Source organism: Chrysemys picta, chromosome 2 (genome assembly GCF_011386835.1).
Source record: "Chrysemys picta bellii isolate R12L10 chromosome 2, ASM1138683v2, whole genome shotgun sequence".
NCBI lineage: Eukaryota > Metazoa > Chordata > Testudines > Emydidae > Chrysemys > Chrysemys picta.
Window position 1 is genome coordinate 324,541 of NC_088792.1, and position 23,282 is coordinate 347,822.

The 23,282-nt window shown below is 52.5% G+C and overlaps 1 protein-coding gene across 1 annotated transcript in view; it reads left to right on the plus strand.

Moving 5' to 3' along the window:
• Positions 1-377: 377 nt before the first annotated feature.
• The window catches only part of IQCA1L (IQ motif containing with AAA domain 1 like), a 39,698-nt gene continuing 16,793 nt past the window's right edge, over positions 378-23,282 (plus strand). Inside the window, exons 1-3 of the mRNA XM_065586426.1 lie at positions 378-508; positions 1,972-2,160; positions 13,702-13,773. Coding sequence (XP_065442498.1) covers positions 395-508; positions 1,972-2,160; positions 13,702-13,773 — 375 coding nt within the window. The 5' untranslated portion in view covers positions 378-394. The remainder of the gene's footprint in view (positions 509-1,971; positions 2,161-13,701; positions 13,774-23,282) is intronic.

The window sequence follows — 23,282 nt, forward strand, 5'->3', positions numbered from 1 at the left end:
ATAGGACACTTGGGTGGGCAATGACAGGGGTTGGGGGGGGGCAGGAGGAATCAGGGCTGCTTCCCCCCACCCTCTCCAGCCGGCCTTGGGGGCGATGGACATGCTGGCCAGGGGCCCCCTGCGGCCCAGGTGCGCATCTGGGAAGCAGGGTCAGGGCGCAGAGGCTTGCCTGGGCGGGTGGAGCGGGGCAAGTGCTGGGGCCGGAGCGGAGCTGGGGCTATGGGGGTGGGTCTGGATGCTAAGTGGGTGGGCCATGGCCTAGCCATGGTTACGCCCCTGGTCAGGAGAGGGAGCTCCTAGTGGGGGGCTGGGTGCAAAGGCTGGGGTGGAGGGCCCTGAAGCCAGGGCTGATGGCACTAATGGGGAGGCTCCTGTGCTCTCTCCCCAGGCTGACATGGAGGTGCCCATCCCCAAGTACTTTGTGAACCAGAGAGCCAAGGCCCTGAAGGAGCGTCAGCAGGTGCTGTCTGAGATCCTGGCCCGGGTGGAGCCTAGCATGCCCAGTGGGGTGAGTGCCTGCCCTGCGGCTGCCTGTAACAGGGATGCTAGCCCACCGGCTGCCTCTTTCTCTGACAAGAGGACTCCCACCTGAAGTACAGGGCTGCACGAGGGGCTGAGGGTGCAGGGCTGTGCTAGGCCCCAGAGGATGGGTGGAGGGTGGGGGTGGCGCTGTAGTGGGAGGGGTGGGGAGAGTTCAGGAGAGTGTGCAGGACAGTAACAGGTAAGGGGGGTGGGGTCTGTACCAGAGCCTGGGGTGGTGCAAGGGAGGAGGGGGAATGAGGATGTTCTAGGGCCTGTGGAGGGAGATGCAGGAGTGGGGGCAGGGCTGTATCGGAGCCCCTGGGAGAGTGCAGGGCAGAAAGGAGGGGTGGGTCTATATCAGGCCTGCAGGGTGGGCGGGAGGTTTGTGAGGCTGGGTGTGCTCCCAGGGGGGAGCAGGGCAGGAAGTGGGGGTTCTACCAGGGCCTGTTAGGGATATGGAGCCGTACCAGGGACTATGGGCTCCTGTCACCGGTGTTTCCCATGTATGAGGTGTCTGGGTCTGGCCCTGGATCGCTTTGACAGAGAACTGTGGGCAAGCCTGGGGAGAGTGCAGCAGGCTGTTGTCCCTGGCACCTGGCTGGGGCTGGCCATGGGGCGTGCGGGCTCCGTTCTCCCTGGCACCCTGGCTGGGGTTGGCCATGGGACGTGCAGGCTCTGTTCTCCCTGGCACCCTGTCTGGGGCTGGCCATGGGGCATGCGGGCTCCGTTCTCCCTGGCACCCTGTCTGGGGCTGGCCATGGGGCGTGCGGGCTCCGTTCTCCCTGGCACCCTGTCTGGGGCTGGCCATGGGACGTGCAGGCTCTGTTCTCCCTGGTGCCCCTGGCTGGGGCTGGCCATGGGGCGTGTGGGCTCTGTTCTCCCTGGCACCTGGCTGGGGCTGGCCATGGGGCGTGCGGGCTCTGTTCTCCCTGGCACCCTGGCTGGGGCTGGCCATGGGACGTGCAGGCTCTGTTCTCCCTGGCACCCTGGCTGGGGCTGGCCATGGGGCATGCGGGCTCCGTTCTCCCTGGCACCCTGTCTGGGGCTGGCCATGGGGCGTGCGGGCTCCGTTCTCCCTGGCACCCTGTCTGGGGCTGGCCATGGGACGTGCAGGCTCTGTTCTCCCTGGTGCCCCTGGCTGGGGCTGGCCATGGGGCGTGTGGGCTCTGTTCTCCCTGGCACCTGGCTGGGGCTGGCCATGGGGCGTGTGGGCTCTGTTCTCCCTGGCACCTGGCTGGGGCTGACCATGGGGCGTGCGGGCTCTGTTCTCCCTGGCACCCTGGCTGGGGTTGGTCATGGGACGTGCAGGTTCTGTTCTCCCTGGTGCCCTGGCTGGGGTTGGCCATGGGACGTGCAGGCTTTGTTTTTCCTGGTGCCCCGTGGCTGGGGTTGGCATGGGATGGATCGGGGCACAGATTCCCTAACCCTCTTTGTGCCCTGCTCCTGCAGCCGTCCCGGCCTGCCATGCTGCGCGACGAGGCCGTGCAGCTGGTGCAGATGGCGGAGCGGATGCGCCAGGGCCGCCTTCGTTCCAAGTTCATGTGGGAGATCCGGCGGGACGAGGAGCGAGAGAGGCGGGCCCGGGAGACTGGGGCCAAGGAGCTTGACCGTGAGCAGGCCGCCATCTGCATCCAGAAGGTAAGGGGGACATGCCAGCCCAGAGCGTGGGGTTGCCAGGCGTCCGTTTTTTTACCGGAATGCCTGGTTGTAAAGGGACCCTGGCGGTTCCGGTCGGCACTGTTAGCCGGGCCGTTAAAGTCCGGTCGGCGGCGAAGCGGGCACTCAGGGCTAAGGCAGGCTCCCTGCCTGCTCTAGCTCCGTGTGGCTCCAGGAAGCAGCCGCTAGGTCCTTGCGTCCCCTCGGCGCATGGGCAGCCAGGGATGCTCCATATGCTGTCCCAGCCCTGAGTGCCGGCTCCACAGCTCCCATTGGCTGGGAGCCACAACCAGTGGGAGCTCAGGGGCGGTGCCTGCGAGCACGAGGGCAGTGCACAAAGCCTCCCTGGCCACAGATGCGCCTAGGGGCTGCAGGGACCTGGCGGCCGCTTCCTGGGAGCTGTGGTAAGTGCCGTGGGACCCTGCACTCCAACCCCCTGCCCCAGCCCAGAGTCCCCTTCCACACCCAAACTCCCTCCCGGAGCCCTCACCCTGCACCCTGAACCCCTCATTTCTGGCCCCAGCCAGAACCCACACCACCAGCCCAGAGTCCATACCCCCTGGCACCTCACCCCCCTGCCCTAGCCCGGAGCCTCTCCCACACCCCAAACCCCTCATCCCCAGCCCCACCCCAGAGCCTGCACCCCCAACCAGAGCCCTCACCCCCCTGCACCCTAACCCTCTGCCTCAGCCTGCTGAAAGTGAGTGAGTGTGGGGAAGAGAGAGGGGGGAATGGAGTGAGCATGGGCGGGGCCTCAGAGAAGGGGTGTGGCCTCGGGGCAGGGGCGGGGCAGAGGTGTTCAGTTGTGTGCGATTAGAATGTTGGCAACCCTACCAGAGCATGGAGGTGGAGGGAACAGGAGACCCAGCAAACAGGTGGCTGCTGGGTACCTGGGGTGCCAGAGGTCAGATCTGAGCAGTGCTCCCCACTGCCTTGTGATTCCCATTTCTTTCTTCTGGGATCCCGCCACACTCCCTGCTTTCAGTCCCAGGGCTGAGAACATGGCCCCGGGGGAATCTCTCAGGGCTGCAGTTCTGCCTCTGCCCTGGAGGTGGCACTCTTGGACTGCCTGAGAACACACTACGGAGCATTGCCAGTCCAGTCCAGAGCACTGTATTGCCAGCCGCCCAACGCGGAGCAGTCTTCCTGGTCCCACCCTCCATGCCCTGGCTCTCCCAGCAGTCACAGCTTGGCCCCTGGGCCTTGACGGTTGCCTCTCCTTGGGCTGCTTGCAGGCAGCCTGAGGGCTGGATCCAATCAGGGTGCAGCTGCCCCCAGCAGCACAGCCCATAGATGTGTCCCGCTCTGGCATGCAGCCCTGTGCTGAGCTGGGCGGGGTGGTCATGCTGCACAGCATTCTAGGCCAGTGGTGCCCTGGCCAGGCCGCTGGGTGTGGCTTTCACGCTGCAATGTGGGGGGTGAGGGGGCCTTGGTGCCCTAGGAGCAGCAGTGCTGGGGGCTCTGTGTTTGAGTCCCCAGTCCGTGCCTTGTGCCTATTCTTCCAGGGGTCAGGAGGCACGAGCAGCCAGTTCTGGCTGTGTGGGGAGCTTGCCACAGTGAACACAGGGCTGAGAGCAGGGAGCGGCGTCACGTCAGAGGCTCTACTCCTTCCTCTCCTCCCACCTCACTGCCCAGAGGTGTGGCTCCCCTCCCCCCCCCCCCACGTCTACCACCCTGTGCTCATAGCAATCACTGCTACCTGTGCTTGCTGGGCAAAGCTGGAGTTACGGGCCAGCTGCCCCGAGTCACCAAGCAGCCAATTCCTCCCACATAGTCCGAATCAAGTCTAAAACGGCTGTTCGCCTGGTTACTTCCTCCACTTTCTGAAACAAAATGTTGTCCCCAGTGTGTTCCAAGAACTTACTGGACATTCTGCATTTCGCTGTATTACTTTTCCAACAGGTAGTTTAAGTTCCCCATTACTACCAGGTCTTTGGTTTGGGATATTTCTGTTGTTTATTCTAGAAATGCCTCATCTACCTCCTCGTACAGATTTGCTATTCTACAGTAGACCCCTACCATGATATCACCCCTGTTTTCCCCCCCCTTTTATCTTCACCCAGCAACTTTCAGCTGGTCTGCCTCTCGCCTCCTTCTGGACCTCAGAACAAGTGTATATATTCTTAATATATAATTCAACACCACTTCTCTTTTTTTCCCTGACTGGCATTCCTGAACAAGCGATACCCCTCTATACCAATATTCCAGTCATGAGATTTATCCCACCAAGTCTCTGTCATGCCAATTAAGTCACAATTTAGCTTGTGTACTTGCTTATTCCCCATACGCCTTGCATTTGCATATAAACATCTAAAATATTGAGCTGTCTCCCGCACTGATTTCCCTCTTGTTCTCCTATGATCCTATGGTAATTTTCCATGATCCCCACCAACATCTACCCTCTGTTAAGGTTGCCCTTTTCTATGTTTACCTTTGGGCTTTTACCACCTGCCCCCTTTGAAACTAGTTTAAAGCCCTCCTCACTAGGTTGGCAAAGAAAAGCTTGGAAAAAGACAGAGAGATACAGAGGCAACTCATGGACGTGATCCTGAGCCAGATTGTCCTCGTTGCCTACTCTGTCCCCATATCTACTCTGGCAACAGCATCAGAGGACCCAACCACATCAGCCACACCATCAGGGGCTCATTCACCTGCACATCCACTAATGTCATATATGCCATCATGTGCCAGCAATGCCCCTCTGCCATGTACATTGGCCAAACCGGACAGTCCCTCCGCAAAAGAATAAATGGACACAAATCAGACATCAGGAATGGTAACATACACAAGCCAGTAAGTGAACACTTCAATCTCCCTGGTCATTCTATTACAGATTTAAAAGTCACTATCATTGAACAAAAAAACTTCAGAAACAGACTTCAAAGAGAAACAGCAGAACTAAAATTCATTTGCAAATTCAACACCATTAATCTGGGCTTGAATAGGGACTGGGAGTGGCTGGCTCACTACAGAAGCAGCTTTTCCTCTCCTGGAATTGACACCTCCTCATCTATTATTGGGAGTGGACTACATCCACCCTGATTGAATTGGCCCTGTCAACACTGGTTCTCCACTTGTGAAGTAACTCCCTGCTCTCCATGTGTCAGTATATAATGCCTGCATCTGTAACTTTCACTCTATGCATCCGAAGAAGTGAGGTTTTAACTCACGAAAGCTTATGCCCAAATAAATCTGTTAGTCTTTAAGGTGCCACCAGACTCCTTGTTGCTCCTGCAAAACATGCTCCCACGAGGCCAGCAGGCCCTGCAGGCCCATAATTTGGGATCCAGTCATGTTCTTGAGCCCCTGGATAATGCTGGCTACTGAGACCAGCAACTACTACTAACCTCTGTATCTCTGCAATGCAGTTCCCAGGACTCCCATTCACCTCTCAGATCCAACCTCTGGGCACTAAGAACACTTGTACCTGGGAGTCCAGCTGTATTGAGCCTGCAACACCTGACCTCCTGTATAACAGACCAGAGAACTACCCCACAATAATGCCTAGAGCAGATCATTTAGAAACACATCCAATATCCGTGATGGAGGATCCAATACGAGCCTTGGTAAATTGTCCCAATGGTTAATTATCCTCACTGTAAAAACCATACACCTTCTTTCCAGTCTGAATTTGTCTGACTTCAACGTTCAGCCATTGGATCATGTTAGACCAGTGGTTCTCACACTTCTGTACTGGCGACCCCTTTCACACAGTAAGCCTCTGAGTGCGACCCCCCCTTATAAATTAAACACACTTTAATATATTTAACACCATTATAAATGCTGAAAACAAAGCAGGGTTTGGGGTGGAGGTTGACAGCTCGCGATCCCCCTGTAAGAACCACATGACCCCCTGAGGGGTCCCAACCCCCAGTTTGAGAACCCCTGGGTTAGACTTTTCTCTGCTAGATTGAACACCCCATTACTAAATATATCTATATGTAGATACTTTTAACTGTAGTCAAGTCACCCCTTAGTCTTCTCTTTGTTAAACTAAATAGATTGAGCTCTGTGAGGCTGTCACTAGAGCTACTAGTGGAACGGACAGTGTGTTAGCAGCATTGTAGACGTGCGGGACTCACCCCTGCGACGCCTCCTGCTGGTGATTTCCAGGAATTAGCTCATTCCAGCTCCGGAGCGCCCTTTGCAGGCCAGTGATCCGCCTGTCCTCTGGCCCCCGTGTCCCGCCCTGGACCCCGGTGCCCTTTTACCTGGGGTGTTGCCCCCTGGCAGTAACCCCTCAGTCTTAGGGTCTCCCCTCCCCAGGGAACCCCCACCCACTATCCCCACCTCACCTCAGTATAAGGCTACTGCCAATCATCGTCTAGCCCCACGCCCTGGGGCAGACTGCAGTATCAGCCTACTCATCACTGGCAAGGAGGGTTTGGACCTGCTGCCTTGGCCTACCCCTGGGCTGCCCTCTGCAACCCCGAGTACCTGTTGGCCTTATGCTAGGCCGCAGCCTGGGCCTTTCCAGGCTGGAGCTCCCCTGCTCCTCTGCCTTTCCCCAGCCCTGCTCCACTCAAGTACCCTGTCTCTAGCTCCCTGCAGCCAGGCCCTTTTCTCTCTGAATGCAAAGAGAGACTGTGTCCTTGCTCCTGGCTCCCAGCCTTTATAGGGCCAGCTGGGCCCTGATTGGGGCGTGGCCCAGCTGCGGCTGTTTCCCCAATCAGCCCAGGTCTTTCTTTCATAGCCAGCCAGCCCTCTCCCAGGGCTGGTTCCAACCCTGTCAGGGCTGGAGCGGGTCACCAACCTGCTACAAGCATATGATGAGATTATATAATCTGTTTTTTCTCCAGATACAGAACAGAACATGGGCAGTGGGTGGACACCCCCTTCAGGGAGGCTATCCTCCCCAGCCTGTCCCTTCTGCACAAGATCCCATCCCCCGTGGCTGGAGCCTTGAGCCCTCCCAGCCCCACTTCCTGTGGCCGGAGAAGCTCCAGAGAATGGGAAAGGTGGTGTGCCTCCCCCAGCCACCCAGTGGAAGAACACTGAGCTTTTTTATATGTGCCATGCAGGTTCCGGGGCTACTCAGTTTCCCGGGCTCATCAGTAATCTCTGTCGAATCCAGGTTGATACTGATGAACCTGGGAAGCTGAATAGCAGATACCACCTCCTCAGCTGTTCCGGAACCTGCCTGGTGCATAATAATAAGTAAAAACCGCAATCCAGGGTCCCGTGGCAGCAGCTCTGCCAGTGAAGGCTTAGCCTTATTTGGCCTATTAGACCCGTTGTTTATGGAAGATAAATATTTATTGAACATTTCTGCCTTTTCCACATTATTATCGGTAGCTCTACCATTTCCATCTAGTAATAGACCAATACCATTGTCAGGGTTCTCCTTGTTTCCTAATATATTTTAAAAACTCCCTCTTACTGTCCTTAACTCTTCCAGCCATAGAGTTCGCTTTGTGTCCCTTTGCTTCCCTTATCAATTTTCTACAATTCCTAACTTCTTATTTATATTCATTACTATCAACTTCTCCGCTCTTCCATTTGTTAGATTTTATTTTTTTACAGCTGCCTTCACTTCCCTTCTAAATCAGGGAGTTTTTTTTTTAACCAGCTTGGCCTTCTTCCTTAATTGTGGGCTTGTGGCTTTTTGGGCATCTAGTAAAGTGTTGTTACATGATTCCCAAATTATAATTCACATTTTTCTGATTTAATTCTTCCTCACAGCTGATTTAGAATCATAGAAGATTAGGGTTGGAAGAGACCTCAGGAGGTAATCTAGTCCAACCCCCAGCTCAAAGCAGGACCAACCTCAACTAAATCATCCCAGCCAGGGCTTTGTCAAGCCAGGCCTTAAAAACCTCTAAGGATGGAGATTCCACCACCTCCCTATGTAACCCATTCCAGTGCTTCACCACCCTCCTAGTGAAATAGTTTTCCCCTAATATCCAACCTAGACCTCCCGCACGGCAACTTGAGACCATTACTCCTTGGTCTGTCATCTGGTACCACTGAGAACAGCTGAGCTCCATCCTCTTCGGAACCCCCCTTCAGGTAGTTGAAGGCTGCTATCAAATCCCCCCTCGCTCTTCTCTTCTGCAGACTAAACAAGCCCAGTTCCCTCAGCCTCCCTCATAAGTCATGTGCCCCAGGCCCCTAATCATTTTCGTTGCCCTCCGCTGGACTCTCTCCAATTTGTCCAAATCCTTTCTGTAGTGGGGGGACCAAAACTGGATGCAGTACTCCAGATGTGGCCTCACCAGTGCCGAATAGAGGGGAATGATCACTTCCCTCGATCTGCTGGCAATGCTCCTAATGCAGCCCAATATGCCGTTAGCCTTCTTGACAACAAGGGCACACTGCTGACTCATATCCAGCTTCTCATCCATTGTAATCCCCAGGTCTTTTTCTGTAGAACTGCCGCTTAGCCAGTTGGTCCCCAGCCCGTAGCAGCTTTGTGCAACTGGCCCTATTAAAGCACCACTATATAGGTTACTGATCTGGACTTTATTCTGCAAGGCAAATTACCAATGTGATCTAATCATGATCACTTGTAACTATGTTATCATTAATTTTCAGTTGTGTGATCAGTTCCTCTTTATCTGTTAGGACAAGGTGTAATAAAGAAATCCCTTGTGTTGACTGCAACACTGTTTGCTTTAGGAAATTGTCATCTACAATGCTTAGAAATTCCAAGGATATTTTAGTACTGCCAGCATGAGACCTCCAGTGTATTTCACTCAAATTGAAGTCTCCCATGATCGTGCAGCTTTCCCCCCCTACATATTATAGATACCTGTGTAAGGGACCATTCTTCATGTTTCCTAGTGTGATATTGTGATCTGATACCCCATCCTGGGCTTTATTTTAGAACACTGATCCATAAGCTCTTTCTTTTCGTTCATTTTCATTGATTCGGAAACAGGGAATGCTATTTTTGACATAGAGCTCATTCCCCCGACCTTTTGCCCACTCGAGCCTTCCTAAATAGGTTATAACCATTGATTTTTAACATTCCAATTGTGCGACTCATCCCACCGGTTTCAGCAATACCAGGTAGATCAAACTTACGCTCACAGATGAGCAATTTCAATTCCTCTTGTTTGTTACCCAGACTCCTAGCATTGGTGTAGAGGCAATTCAGTAATTTCCTCTCTTTGTGTCCTTTGGCTCCTTGATTAGTTTTGTTCTCAACATCTCGATTTTGTGCTGTGTGCTCAGATTGTCCCTCTTTTTACCCTCCCTTTTTGCTATTAATTTAACCTGCTCCTGACTACTCTAGTGAGCCTGTCTCCAAGGAGGTTGGACCCCTTCTACTGAGATGGAGGCCATCTGAACTATATAGTCCCCTCTTCCCGTGGGAGATGAACCAATGTTCCACAAAACCAAAATCCTCCACCCTACACCACTTACTTAACCTGTGGTTTACTTCTGGAATCGTCTGCCTTCTGCCTTCCTTCACTTGTGGGACAGGAAGGATTTCAGAGAAGATCACTTGGACATTTTTCTTCAGCACGCTTCTGAGTTCCCTCAACTCATTTGCTATCTGTGAGATATCCTGCGATGCAGTGTCGTTAGTGCTGATATGAACCATCACCAATGGATCCTTGCTGTCGACTTAAGAAGCCTGTCCAATCTTAGAGTAACGTCTCGTGTCTTGGTGCCGGGAAGGCAGCATGCTGTCCTATTGTCTGCCTGTGCCTTGCAGAATGTTCTTTTGGTTCTTCCGAGTACTGAATCTCGAACAAGGATTGTCTGTCTTCCTTGGATAGTTGGAGAACCCTTTGCAGGCAAGCTTCATTTTCTTACCGGTTGGGCTGAGCTGCCATCCATATGTGTGTCCCATATTCCATTGAACCTGCTGGATATTGAGAGGTATCTTCCAATGTTTCCACGTTGCAGACTTGGTATTGATTTGAAACTTCTAGCCCTATGGAATTCCTCCTGGTCCTCTGCTCTCTGGTGGCCACATCCTCCTTTGTCTCCAGCTGCTGTGACCTCCTGCCTCTGTGGATTATGAACCACCAGGCCTCTTCTCTGACTTCCTCTTTCTCCAGATCTTCGGTGGCCAGATCCATTCTTCCTTGAACTTGGGGTACGAACCTGGCTCTACAGGAACTCCTCAGCTTCTCTGAGTCTCAGTAGCATCCCAACTTGCCCTGCCAATCCAAGAATCTTTTCTGTGAGTACAGCCACTTCATGAAACCCTTTCTGCCTTCAGGCAGGAAAGAGAACATGGCAAATCTGGTGCAGGTCACTGCCAGTGTTCTGTCGCTGGTCATCTTGGTATCACGCATAACGCTGCAGCTGGAAGGAAAGCCTCTCCAAACTCTCTCTGAAACTCCCCTGTTCATTGCCTCTGTTTGCAGCTCTCAAGCTCACCTAGCAAGTGACAGAGGCAAGAGCCAGAGGGAGGGGACATACTGGCCTGTAACTCCCCCCCTCCCATTTTGTTGTGCACGGAAGATTGTTATTATTGCACCCATCATGGATCATCATTTCATTTAACCCAGAGAATCCTCTCAATAAAGCTGAAATAATGAATCGGGTTTTACAAAAGCACACATGGAACTCTGAACTTCAGCCACCCCTGCATGATACCTCAGTGCTCTCGCTGTCCGTGTCCCCGCCCACGGGCTAACGTGTTCAGGCATGGAGCTCAAAATATGAACCATAGGCATCTCTGCCAGCATTCCCACAGGTGTTTGTGTTCTCTGTGTGCTGCCTTGCTCGCAAGTCTCACACCTCAGCCTCCCACCCATCAGCCAGGCTTCCCCCTTTGCTCTCACAAATATTGTGCAACCTAGTCCATAAAAAGCACCATCTCCGGCCAAATGCACACTTGAGTACCATTCTGCAACCCCTCAGGCGATAGTGAAATTATACCTTCCTTCTGTTCACATGCCCTGTGTATGACTTCCTTAGCCAGGGCATTAGGGGATAAGCTGGGTCTCCCAGAATACCCGGCCCAACCTCCACACCATTAATACCCATGGAGTTCCTGGGGGCAAACAGTTCTTTCTCCACTAATTTAACTAGTATTGCAGTCCAAAAGATCCTAGCATTGTGGACCCTCCTGCATTTAGGTCTGTAAACCTGCCACGGTTGGTCCACTAGTCCTCGGAGCATAGTGGAGAAATAACTGCTTTTTGTTTTTAAATTCTCTGCCCTGGTGGGGGTGATAGTTACATGGGTTCCATCTGTAACACTTCTGCCAGGTGGAGTTGGCTGCGATAAGGGCAGGGTTCAATATCTAGGGGTTCCTCTTAACAATACAAAGCATAACCAGCTCGAGCCCCCACCCAATCATCTGGGAAAATTTAGCACCACCCCTGGGTGCCTCTAATGGCAATAGTGGCCCCCTTGTGAGTACTGAGGCTGCATCTAGCAGAAGAACATTTCTATTAACAGGAAAAAGGGGACACCACATTAATTTGGGGAAACACCATAACCACGATTCAAAAACATGTGACCATATGAGAACACTCACCCCATAGTACATTGGGCAGGGTCCTTTGCCTCAGTTTCCCAATTTGCAGTGTGAAAGTCCAACAAAAGTGGACTGCCGTACGTTCACACAATGCAAAGTGGAAATGGAGCAGGCTTTGTGAGTGCAGGCCATTATTGCAGCTTGTGTACTGAGAGTTACCTGATGCGCATCAAACGTTTCCGATTAAATCCCCTGTGTAGACACACCCTGAGACAGATTTACAGAAACTCAGGAAAGCAGGCCAGACGGTGCCACAGAAATGGGCTCTGATGCAAGCTTTGCTTTACCATTCTAACCGGGTCTCTCAAGTACAGATCTGTCGCATCTTACGCGCATTTAACATGCGCAATTTCAGCTTTAAGCGGTCGGCAAAAAAAAAAAACACAAAAAAGAGAAAAATAACCATTTTAATACTGTACCTGTAGTGCGGGCGATTCCGCCCGCCATTGAACTCAATGTAATTTTGACTATACGCGGTTTTCGCTTTACGCGCTAACCGTGGAACAGAACCCCCGCATAAGATGAGACTCGCCTGTACGTATTGCAGCAATAAATGCTACTTTGTTAAGGAAAGACTTGTACTACATCACTGCAAATATTTACTGAAGATGTAAAAGTCTAACAAAAGGAGTTTAAACTCAGTTAGACTTTTGTTGAGAGCACAGGAAGAGAACCAGGACAGCTGACGCCAACAGGCCCCGTCTCAGAGTTGAGGGGGCTCCAGGGCTCACCCTGGTAAAAAGCTACACCATGGGGCTGGCTTACAAGAGGGGTACTCCAAGACAGGCTTTTAAAAGCCAGGTACAGCTGTGACGGTGCTGCCCGTGGGAGCCAGCTGAGGTCACTCAATGAGGGTGAACTGCAAACAGAACGGGGCAGACAAACCCCAAAAGCTGGTGGATATTCCAATACTTAGATTTACCAAACCAGCACAAAACAGCCTCTGTGTTACCTCACTGGTTACTCAGAAGTCCAAAAAACACAGTTCCCTTAAAGTACCCCGCCTCATGCCTCCATCCAGACACACACGTCAGATACGATGATGATTACTGAAAATCTTATCATATAAAAGAAAAGGTTCTTTCAATCCCAAAGGATCAGCCACACACCCAGGTCCAATTATAACTTAGATCTGACCCAAAATACACACTATAGTCAATTCTTGTTAACTAAACTTAAATTTATTAAAAAAGAAAAGAGAGTGTTGGTTAAAAGATCAATATACATACAGACTTAAATTCAATTCTTGAGGTTCAGATACATATGAGAGATGAGTTTGTAGTTGCCAAAAGTTCTTTTAGAAATAGTCCATAAGTTATAGTCCAATGTCCATGTTCAGAGTGACTCCAGTCAGTGACGGAGGATCTCAGTTCTTATGGCTTAAGGTTTCCCCTACTTGAAACCCAAAGCAGATCTGAGATGAAGCAGGATCATGTCCCAGGGTTCTTATACATTGCCAGCAGCCTTTCGGCCTGAGAAAACAATAGGTTTAACTTTCCTTCTTCTAAACATCCTGGCAATTAGCATAGTGTAATTTATCCATTAAACAGTTCGGATACAGGTTACCACAACCTTCAAAGAGACATAGAGACAATAATACTATTTCACTCAAGTGTCTTCCTAAATGTTAATATTCCTTTTTTGAACTTTGAATCAAAGCTATAGTAACAGACAAAACTTGTTTGCTGACATCACAAGACCTGAGCAAACATCTACCCTTCGATCTCTAACAATGCAGACTTGCATTTCAAAGCTCTATTCATTTACAGATGAATGTGCCTAACCAGTCTCTAAAGTTCCACCATAGGTCAGGACAGTCTGTGAGTTAATTAACTCTTTCTGGCCCTGTCACCTTTCAATGAGATATTATATTACACTCATAATGTCACAATAGCACACACCAGTAAAGCCGTGACAGGGTGTCTGAGTTGCACCCACAGAGCATGTCGCTTCCAGAATGAGGGCCTTGTGCAGGGAGGTGCCTTGCCCCATGGATCCAGGTGGGGGTTGGCAGCACGGTGAAGGGGGAATGGCTCTGTGCCCTGGTTCTCACATCCTTGTGTTCCTTCTCCCCGCAGGTCTGGAAAGGCTGCCTTCAACGCAGATGCACCAAGCTGGAGAGACAGAGGGAGATGGCCTTTATTGGGATGGTTAGTCTCTCCCTTAGCTCTGAATGCGTGCCCCCCCCCCCCCCCGCCCAGTCTTGACACATGGCCCTGGTTGTATTGCCCATGTATCCCCTGCCCCTCCCGCAACCTCAACACGTGTCCCCAGGCTCCAGCCGCTTTGCCCATATGCCTCCCATTCCAAGCCCTGACACATGGCCCTGGCTGCATTGTCCATGTGTCCCTCCCCAGTCTCTCCCCACCCAGTGGCATTGCCCCGAGTACTCTCTCCCCACCCTCAATATAAGCCCCACCCCTCATATTCATTAGGTTATTTATTGTACCCACGAACAATAATCATTACTCTGGCCCAGGGTGCAGCTGACTCTGGGCAGGAGCAGGCTCAGTTCTAGAGACGTCTCTGAGGTTGGTGTCGTGGCTCTGGGTATGCTGAGGAGGGGGCAGACACAGGGTGCTGCAGCAGCTGCTCCTGATCTATACTTCATAGTTTGCAAGGCCATTGTGGGATGGTTATGATGTCTAGTCTGACCTGGGCCAGAGACCTGCCCCACAATAATTCCTACAGCACAGCTGTCAGAAACACACGCATCGGGATTTAAAGCTGGTCAGTGATGAGGAAGCCGCCATGACCCTTGGGAGATGGATCCAATCTGCCAGCTCCTCACTGTCAAAAGTTGACACCTTATTTCCAGTCTGAATTTGTCTAACTTCAGCTTCCACCTTTTGGGTCCCACCGCACCCTCCCTTTGTGGGAATGCTGCGGGATGGAGTTGGGATAGTCCATGGCTGGCCTCCAGCGGCTGTGTGTCGGGGCAGGTCCTGCAGGTCTCACTCTCTCTCTCTGGGCATAGGCGCCAACTTTTCCCAGCGCCGGTGGGTGCTCGCCCGCGGCCCTGCCCCCGGTCCTGCCCCGACTCCACCCCTGCCCCGCCCCGCCCCCTCCTGGCCCTGCCCCGCCCCCATTCCAACCCCTTCCCCAAAGTCCATGCCCCAACTCCGCCCCCTCCCTGCCCCTATTGGACTCCTTCCCCAAATCCCCGCCCAGACCCCGCCTCTTCCCAGAGCAGCTGTTTGGCGGCGGCAAGCGCTGCGGGAGAAGCAGGGATGCGGTGCGCGCAGGGGAGGAGGCGGCGGCAGAGCACTGGTGAACTGGGGTGGGGAGGGGAGCTGCTGGTGGGTGCAGACCACCCACCAATTTTTCCCCATGGGTGCTCCAGCCCCGGAGCACCCACGGAGTCGGCGCCTGTGCTCTGGGTACATTGCTGGTGGGGATAGGCCAGAGCTGCTGTCAGCGCGGCCCCACTCTGTGTCCCTCTCGCTGTGCTGGGTCTCAAGGAGGCGGTGCTGCCAGGGCCGCTGCTCTAGTGCATCATTAGAAACCGTTCCACATGGCGCAGGCAGGAGCAGTAAGGCACTTGCAGGGAAATGAGCTGGTGATGGATGGCTTCGGCACAGGGAAAGCCATTAGGGTGAAATATGAACCCCCTAATGAAGTGCAGCCGCGGCTCCACTGCCTGCGGTGAGAGAGACGGAGTGACTTCCACAGACTCCTACTGCTCAGCACCAAGGTCAGGCGGGGTAGGGGGAGCGCTGTCGGGGTGACCTGCACCCTGCACGCCGCGGCTTCGCCAGTCCTGCCTGGGACAGGCTGCTGCCCCCAAACACTAGGGACCCTGACCTCCATGACCTCCTGGTTCCTGGGATGTCTGCAGGGGGCAGCATCATTTCAGACAAGCAAATGTCAATCCAGGCCTAACAGACGCTGACCCTAATGTCTGCTATGATCTGGGGTCCCCTGCCCCCACCCCATCATGATGGCACTGGGATGGACCCCAGTGTCTGAGGGCTTATGGGATCTCTTCTCCCTTCCCACCATTCAGGGCAGGTCCAGCAGGACTGGGACGGACCTCAGTGTCTGAGGGCTTATGGGATCTCTTCTCCCTTCCCACCATTCAGGGCTGGTCCAGCAGGACTGGGACGGACCTCAGTGTCTGAGCGGTTATGGGATTTCTTCTCCCCTTCTTCCATTCAGGGCAGGTCCATCAGGACTGGGATGGATCCCAGTGTCTGAGGGCTTATGGGATTTCTTCTCCCCTTCCTCCATTCAGGGCAGGTCCAGCAGGACTGGGACGGACCTCAGTGTCTGAGCGGTTATGGGATCTCTTCTCCCCTTCTTCCATTCAGGGCATGTCCATGAGGACTGGAACAGACCCCAGTGTCTGAGGGCTTATGGGATCTCTTTTCCCCTCCCACCATTCAGGGCAGGTCCATCAGGACTGGGACAGACCCCAGTGTCTGAGGGCTTATGGAATCTCTTTATCACCCCCGTGTGGCACCCAGATGCACCCTGGTGTCTAAGTGGATATGGGAAACCCCTCTGCCCCACCCAGGCTGTCAATACCGGGCTGGACCTGAATGTTTGAGGGGATGTGGGATCCATAGAGCCCCTCTGTGTCTGGGTGCTGCCCCAGGCAGGCATGCCGTGACTACTGCACACCCTCCTTGCCCCCGTTCCTCCCCTCTCTGCACGTCCTGCCCTGGGCGAGGTTGGGGAGCAGCCTCATGGTGTAAGAATCGTCCCCCCCCCAATTTGCGCTGCAGGATTGTTACTGTCCCAAGGCTCCGACCCAGCATAGTAATATTTGCTCCAAACAAACTTCAGATAAGGTCCCATTGGCAGCTTAACCTTTCTCCACTGGGCCGGATTCTGCTCTCCCTGAGGCTGGTTTTACATTGGTGTTACTCCAGTGGGCCGGGTCCCGTGCTATGTCTCCTGACAGGCACAGCTCAGGGGGAGATGGAGCAAAGGCAGGTTTATATCACATCTAGGCTCTGCTGCTGCAGTGGCTGAATCAGATCCCGTGTGAGGGAGAGAGCAGCCCGAGGCTCTGCTCCGCTTTATGGCAGCCTCCCCATAGATGTCAGCCCCAAAGCCCCACAGCACTGAACGCTCTGACCAGGCCTCTCCCTGGCCTGCCCCTTCAGTGGGGCCTGCAGGAGTGGGGACAGAATAAGACCATGCTTGCTCTGGCCCTGGGAAATTCTCATCTGACCTAACTACAGCCCCATCGTGGCCCTGATACACTGCCAGAGCGACATATGGAGTCAGAGTAGGGGCCTGAGGCCATCCCATTGGCCCTGGCTGGATTACTCCTGCTTAGCACTTGAGAAAAGAACCAGGCCCAATTAGCCTGGTTTAAGTGATTTTGTTTTAAGGATAGCGGTTCCCTAAATCCACTGAGCATCTTCTCTGACATCCTGCATAGTCCAGGGCAAAGAATCTCACCCGGGTGATGCACCTTTCTATAGGCCAGACAGAAGAGAGCTCCACTCCGTGCAAAGCAAGAAGCAGCTAAAGCCAGATGGCAAAAACTTTTGCTCCCTACCAACAAACACATATTGGGGCAGTTCTGTGTCACTGCAGGCGTTAGTGTCACTGGGTGGAGGAGAGATGGGTTGAGAAGAAGCCACAAGTTTACGTAGAGCTGCGATGCCACTAGGCATTGCTCCACCACACAGCCCATCCCAGGGCAGGAAGGGAGACCCTGTCCTGGGGCTGTGGCTATGCCAAGACACCAAGGAGTGTGGCTTCTGGTGACAGCACTTATTTAGTTTGCTCTGCCAACAGTGTGTCATTGTATTGAAGTAATTGATCACTGCTCAGAACAATCAAAGTGCCCTTGTTTCACCCTGGTGCCCTCTCTTCCCCCTTCCAAGCCCCACATGCAGGCCAGGTAGGGTGACCAGACAGCAAGTTTGAAAAATCAGGACAGGGGGTGGGGGGTAATAGGAGCCTATATAAGAAAAAGACCCAAAAACCGTGACTGTCCCTATAAAATCGGGACATCTGGTCACCCTAAGGCCAGGCCCTGGCACTATGCCCAAGACTCATATAAATGCCGATGCCCTCCCAAACCCTTGGTGCTCTCCCCCAGCCCCCTTTTCTATGCTGAGCTCTGCATGGCACAGAAGACCCAGCCCCGGGGAAGGGGGCAAAGCTGACCTTACCCCCCACGTTGACGTTCTGCCAGCGCTAGGCTCAGCATGGCCCAGGTGTCAGTGGAACTATTCCAGGCTGTCTTCCCACCACAGCCCAGAGCCCAGGATGGCCATGGTGCTCTGTGCTGGGGAGGCTTCCCCATAAGAACGGCCATGCTGGTCAGACCAATGGTCCATCCAGCCCAGTATCTTGTCTTCTGACAGTGGCCAATGCCAGGTGCTTCAGAGAGAATGAACAGGAAAAGGCAATTATCAAGTGATCCGTCCCTTGTCCAGTCCCAGCATCTGGCAGTCAAGAGGCTTAGGGACACCCAGAGCATGGGGTTGCGTCCCTGACCATCTTAGCTAATAACCATTCATGGACCTATCTGCCATGAGTTTATCTAATTCTTTTCTGAATCCCGTTATACTTTTGGCCTTCACAACATCCCCTGACAATGATTTCCACAGGTTGACTGTGTTGTGTGAAGAAGTCCTTTTGTTTGTTTTAAACCTGCTGCCTATTAATTTCATTTGGTGACCCCTAGTTCGTGTGTTATGAGAAGAAATAACACTTCCTTATTTACTTTCTCCACAGCAGTCATGATTTTATAGGCCTCTATCATATCCCCCCTGTGACGAAGTGGGACTGTTCTTAATGTTTCCTCTGAATACTGTGTGGGTGCCTCAGTTTCCCCTATGCATTTCTTAAGTCTCTAGGTGGTGGGGAAAGGCCAGTGTGCATAAATCACTGACACTCTGTCTCCCTGGCAACAAATGGCCAGGGCCCCTTCCCCCCCCCCCCAAGGAAATAGCTAAAGGTGAACAAAATGATCAGGTGACCTCCTGGCCCAGGAAAAAGACAAAGCAGAGAGAAGGAGGGGCTGAAGGGGGTTTCAGAGTTGGAGCTACCTGGGGACTAGGAGTGAGGGCAGACGTGGGTGTCTGGCTCTCTGAACCCCATAATGGACCCGGCCGAGGGGTCCTGTTCGCCGCTGTACCTACAAGCTCTGTTTTAGACCGTGTTCCTGTCATCTAATAAACCTCTGTTTTACTGGCTGGCTGAGAGTCATGTTTGACTGCAAAGTGGGGGTGCGTGCAGGACCCTCTGGCTTCCCCAGGACCCCGCCTGGGTGGACTCGCTGTGGGAAGCGCACGGAGGGGCATATGCTGAATGCTCCAAGGTCAGACCCAGGAGGTGAAGCCGTGTGAGCTTCTTGCCCTGAAGACAGTCTGCTCCAAGGGAGAGGAGGTTCCCCAAAGTCCTGACTGGCTTTGTGGGGAGCAGTTCCAGAGCATCGCCCGGGGACTCTGGGACACCCCCTTAGGCATCTCTTTTCCAAGCTGAAGAGTTCCAGTCTTATTAAGCGACAAAGAGTCCTGTGGCACCTTATAGACTAACAGACGTATTGGAGCATAAGCTTTCGTGGGTGAATACCCACTTTGTCATGCATCTGATGAAGTGGGTATTCACCCACGAAAGCTTATGCTCCAATACGTCTGTTAGTCTATAAGGTGCCACAGGACTCTGTCGCTTTTTACAGATCCAGACTAACACGGCTACTCCTCTGATGCCAGTCTTATTAATCTCTCCTCATACGGAAGCCGTTCCATACTCCTAATCATTTTTGTTTCCCTTTTCTGAACCTTTTCCAATTCCAATATATCTTTTTTTGAGATGGGGTGACCACATCCGCATGCTGTATTCAAGATGTGAGCATACCATGGATTTATATAGAGGCAATATGATATTTTCTGTCTTATTATCTATCCCTTTCCTAATGATTCCCAACATTCTGTTCACTTTTTTGACTGCTGCTGCACATGGAGTGGATATTTTCAGAGAACTATCCACAGTGACTCCAAGATCTCTTTCTTGAGTGGTAACAGCTAATTTAGACCCCATCATTTTATATGTATAGTTGGGATTATGTTTTCCAATGTGCATTACTTTGCATTTATCAACATGGACTTTCATCTGCCATTTTGTTGCTCAGTCACCCAGTTTTGTGAGATCCCTTTGAAATTCTTCACAATCAGCTTTTAACTTAACTATCTTGAGTAATTGTGTAGCATCTGCAAATTTTGCCACCTGATTGTTCACCACATTTTCCAGATCATTTATGAATATGTTGAAAAGTATTAGTCCCAGTACAGACACCTGTGGGGTCCCTGCTATTTATCTCTCTCCATTCTGAAAACTAACCATTTATTCCTACCCTGTCTTTCCTGTCTTTTAACCAGTTATTGATCCATGAGAGAACCTTCCCTCTTATCCCATGACAGCTTACTTTGCTCAAGAGCCTTTGGTGAGGCAGGGCCGGCTCTAGGCACCAGCAAAACAAGCTGGTACTTGGGGCGGCACATTTTTAGGGGCAGCATGGCCGGCGCCAGAATGCCACCCCTGCTGCCCCTAAAAATGTGCCCCAGCCGCCCTAGCTCATCTCCGCTGCTGCTGCTCGTGCGCCATGGCGCGCGAAACAGCTGATTTGCGCGCCACTGCTCGCCCTCCCTCCCAGGCTCTCAAACCTGGGAGGGAGGGGGAGACTCCGAGTGGCCACGGCGCGTGCGCCTCTTCTCTCCCTCCCTCCCTCCCTCCCTCCCTCCTAGGCTTGAGAGCCTGGGGGAGGAGGCAGGGCTGGGGATTTGGGGAAGGGGCGGAGTTGAGGCGGGGCCGGGGGTGGGGTAAGAAAAAAACAGGGGGGGGGCAAAATTGTTTTTGCTTGGGGTGGCAAAAATCCTAGAGCCGGCCCTGTGGTGAGGGACCTTGTCAAAGGCTTTCTGAAAATCTGAGTACACTATATCCACAGGATCCCCCTTGTCCACATGTTTCTTGATCACCTCAAAGGATTCTAATAGATTGGTGAGGCGTGATTTCCCTTTACAAAAGCTGTGTTGACTCTTTCCCAACAAATTGTGTTAATCTATGTGTCTGATAATTCTATACTTTCCTATAGTTTTAACCTGTTTGCCTGGTACTGAAGTTACAAGCCCGTAAATGGTGGTATCACCTCTGGAGCCTTAAACCTCCTCTATTGACACCTCAATCTGGGACAGTTCTTCAGATTTGTCACCTAAAAGGAATGGCTCACGTGTTGGAATCTCCCTCACGTCCTCTGCAGTGAAGACCGATGCAAAGAATTAATTTAATTTAATTAATTTAACTTCTCTGCAATGGCCTTATCTTCCTCGAATGGTCCTTTAGCACCTCGATCGTCCATTGATTGTTTAGCTTCCTGCTTCTGATGTACTTACAGATCTTTTTGCTGTTAGTTTTTGTGTCTTTTGCTACCGGTAGTTAATCTTCAAATTATTTTTTTGCCTGCCTAATTCTACTTTCACACTTGACTCGCCAGAGTTTATGCTCCTTTCTATTTTCCTCACTTGGGTTTGACTTCCAGTTTTTAAAGGATGCCTTTTTGCCTCTAGACCCAGAGCGTTGGTGACCCTGGTAGACGGTGCTGTAGGACATAGAACCAGAGCAGAGTAAAGAGGCGCCTTTCCCACAGCCTCCCTGGCCTCAGCGCTGGCCCTGGCCCTGCTGCAGGGTGATAGCACTCACACAGGGAGTGCAGGAAAAGTGGGTGCTCTCGGATCATAGAATCATAGAATATCAGGGTTGGAACCTCAGGAGGGACCTCAGGAGGTCATCTAGTCCAATCCCCTGCTCAAAGCAGGGCCAACCCCAACTAAAAATCATCCCAGCCAGGACTTTGTCAAGCCAGGCCTTAAAAACCTCTAAGGAAGGAGATTCCACCACCTCCCTAGATAACCCATTCCAGTGCTTCACCACCCTCCTAGTGAAAAAGTGTTCCCTAATATCCAACCTAGACCTCCCCCACTGCAAATTGAGACCATTACTCCTTGTTCTGTCATCTGCCACCACTGAGAACAGTCTAGATCCATCCTCTTTGGAACCCCCCTTCAGGTAGTTGAAGGCTGCTATCAAATCCCCCCTCACTCTTCTCTTCTGCAGACTAAATAACCCCGGTTCCCTCAGCCTGTCCTCATAAGTCATGTGCCCCAGCCCCCTAATCATTTTCATTGTCCTCCACTGGACTCTCTCCAATTTCTCCACATCCCTTCTGTAGTGGTGGGTCCAAAACTGGACACAGTACTCCAGGTGTGGCCTCACCAGTGTCGAATAGAGGGGAATAATCACTTCCTTCGATATGCTGGCAGTGCTCCTCTTAATACAGCCCAATATGCCGTTTGCCTTCTTGACAACAAGGGCACACTGCTGATTCATATCCAGCTTCTCGTCCACTGTAATCCCCAGGTTCTTTTCTACTCATGCTGTCTCTGGTGACATCAACACTCAGCTCTCTGGTGCTTGGCACCGCTCTGTGTGTGCAAAGAGGAGTGTGGTCTCTGGGCAGGGGCTGGTGGGAGAGCAGGAGTGGCGATGATGGGGGAGTGGGATCTTGGACGGGGGCAGATGTGGGGCTTAGGCTCAGTTAAGGCTCACCATGTTGGTGTGTTGATTTCCAGTCCTACTGTTCTTGTTTACCAGGCATGATCTTAACACAGCCTTTGAATTGTATCAGGAGGCCTTTTTGTCAGGACTAATTCAGTTTTTCTGGCTCTTCCTTTTCCATCAGTATTTGTTGTTCTAAACTGTTGGGATATTTTATGAACTTTCACTCACTTTTCACAGATGAGCTCTCACTTTTGTAGGCCCAGTTATTGCAACAGGCCCCACAGTACACCTCCCACCCAGGAATGTTAGATCCTTTTCTGAACCTGGCTGTGTCTTGGCTGCCAGGATGGTGTGGCAGTGAGTTCCACAGGCTCCTCCCATCCCATCAATTGGATAGTGATTCCCGTTGCCTGTGTGCAGCCCTGCACCATCCCCCTGGCTCTTGGAGTACCCAGCCTGCCTCCTCTGCACCATGGAGCAACTTTGGTCAAGGCTGCCTAAGCCAGAGGTTCCCTCATTGCTCCATGAAAGCTAGTGAGTCACATGGTACCAACTCCCTGCCTTGGTTCCGGCTGCTCAGTCCCCTCGGTAATGAGACAGCCTGACTCTTCCAACATTCCTCGCTCTCAGCTATTCCTGTAGCTAACACAGGCACCAGGTGCGGGGCAGGCAGGGGGAAGGGTGGGGTGCATTGGTGCTGGAACTAGGGCTGCTGGCATGAAGTGGTTTCCATCATATCCAGGGTTTACAGTTTGGTTCCATGGCTCTCGAGCACCCGCGCTATACAAACTGTCCCAGCAGCCCTGGTAGAGTGGAGAGGATCAGGCTGCAGGGTGGAGAGGTTGGGGTGTGCAATGGGGAGATTGGAGGGTGCAGGGCGAGGAGGGGGCTGCCGGATGGCAGGAGTTTTCTGTTTCCTTGAGGATTTTCCTGCCTAGATTTGTGCTATTTGCGAGGGAAGCAGAGAGCTCCTGGGTTTGTGGAGTGGCTGTGGAGTGGGGCGGGGTGGGGCCAGGCCGTCGGAGAGCAGCCCCTGTGAGGAATGGTTGGTGTGGGCCGCACGCCGCTTTCCCATTAGCGAGTGTTTAGTTCAGCGTTTTAAATAATTGTGTCCTCAGAATGATATTTAAAATCC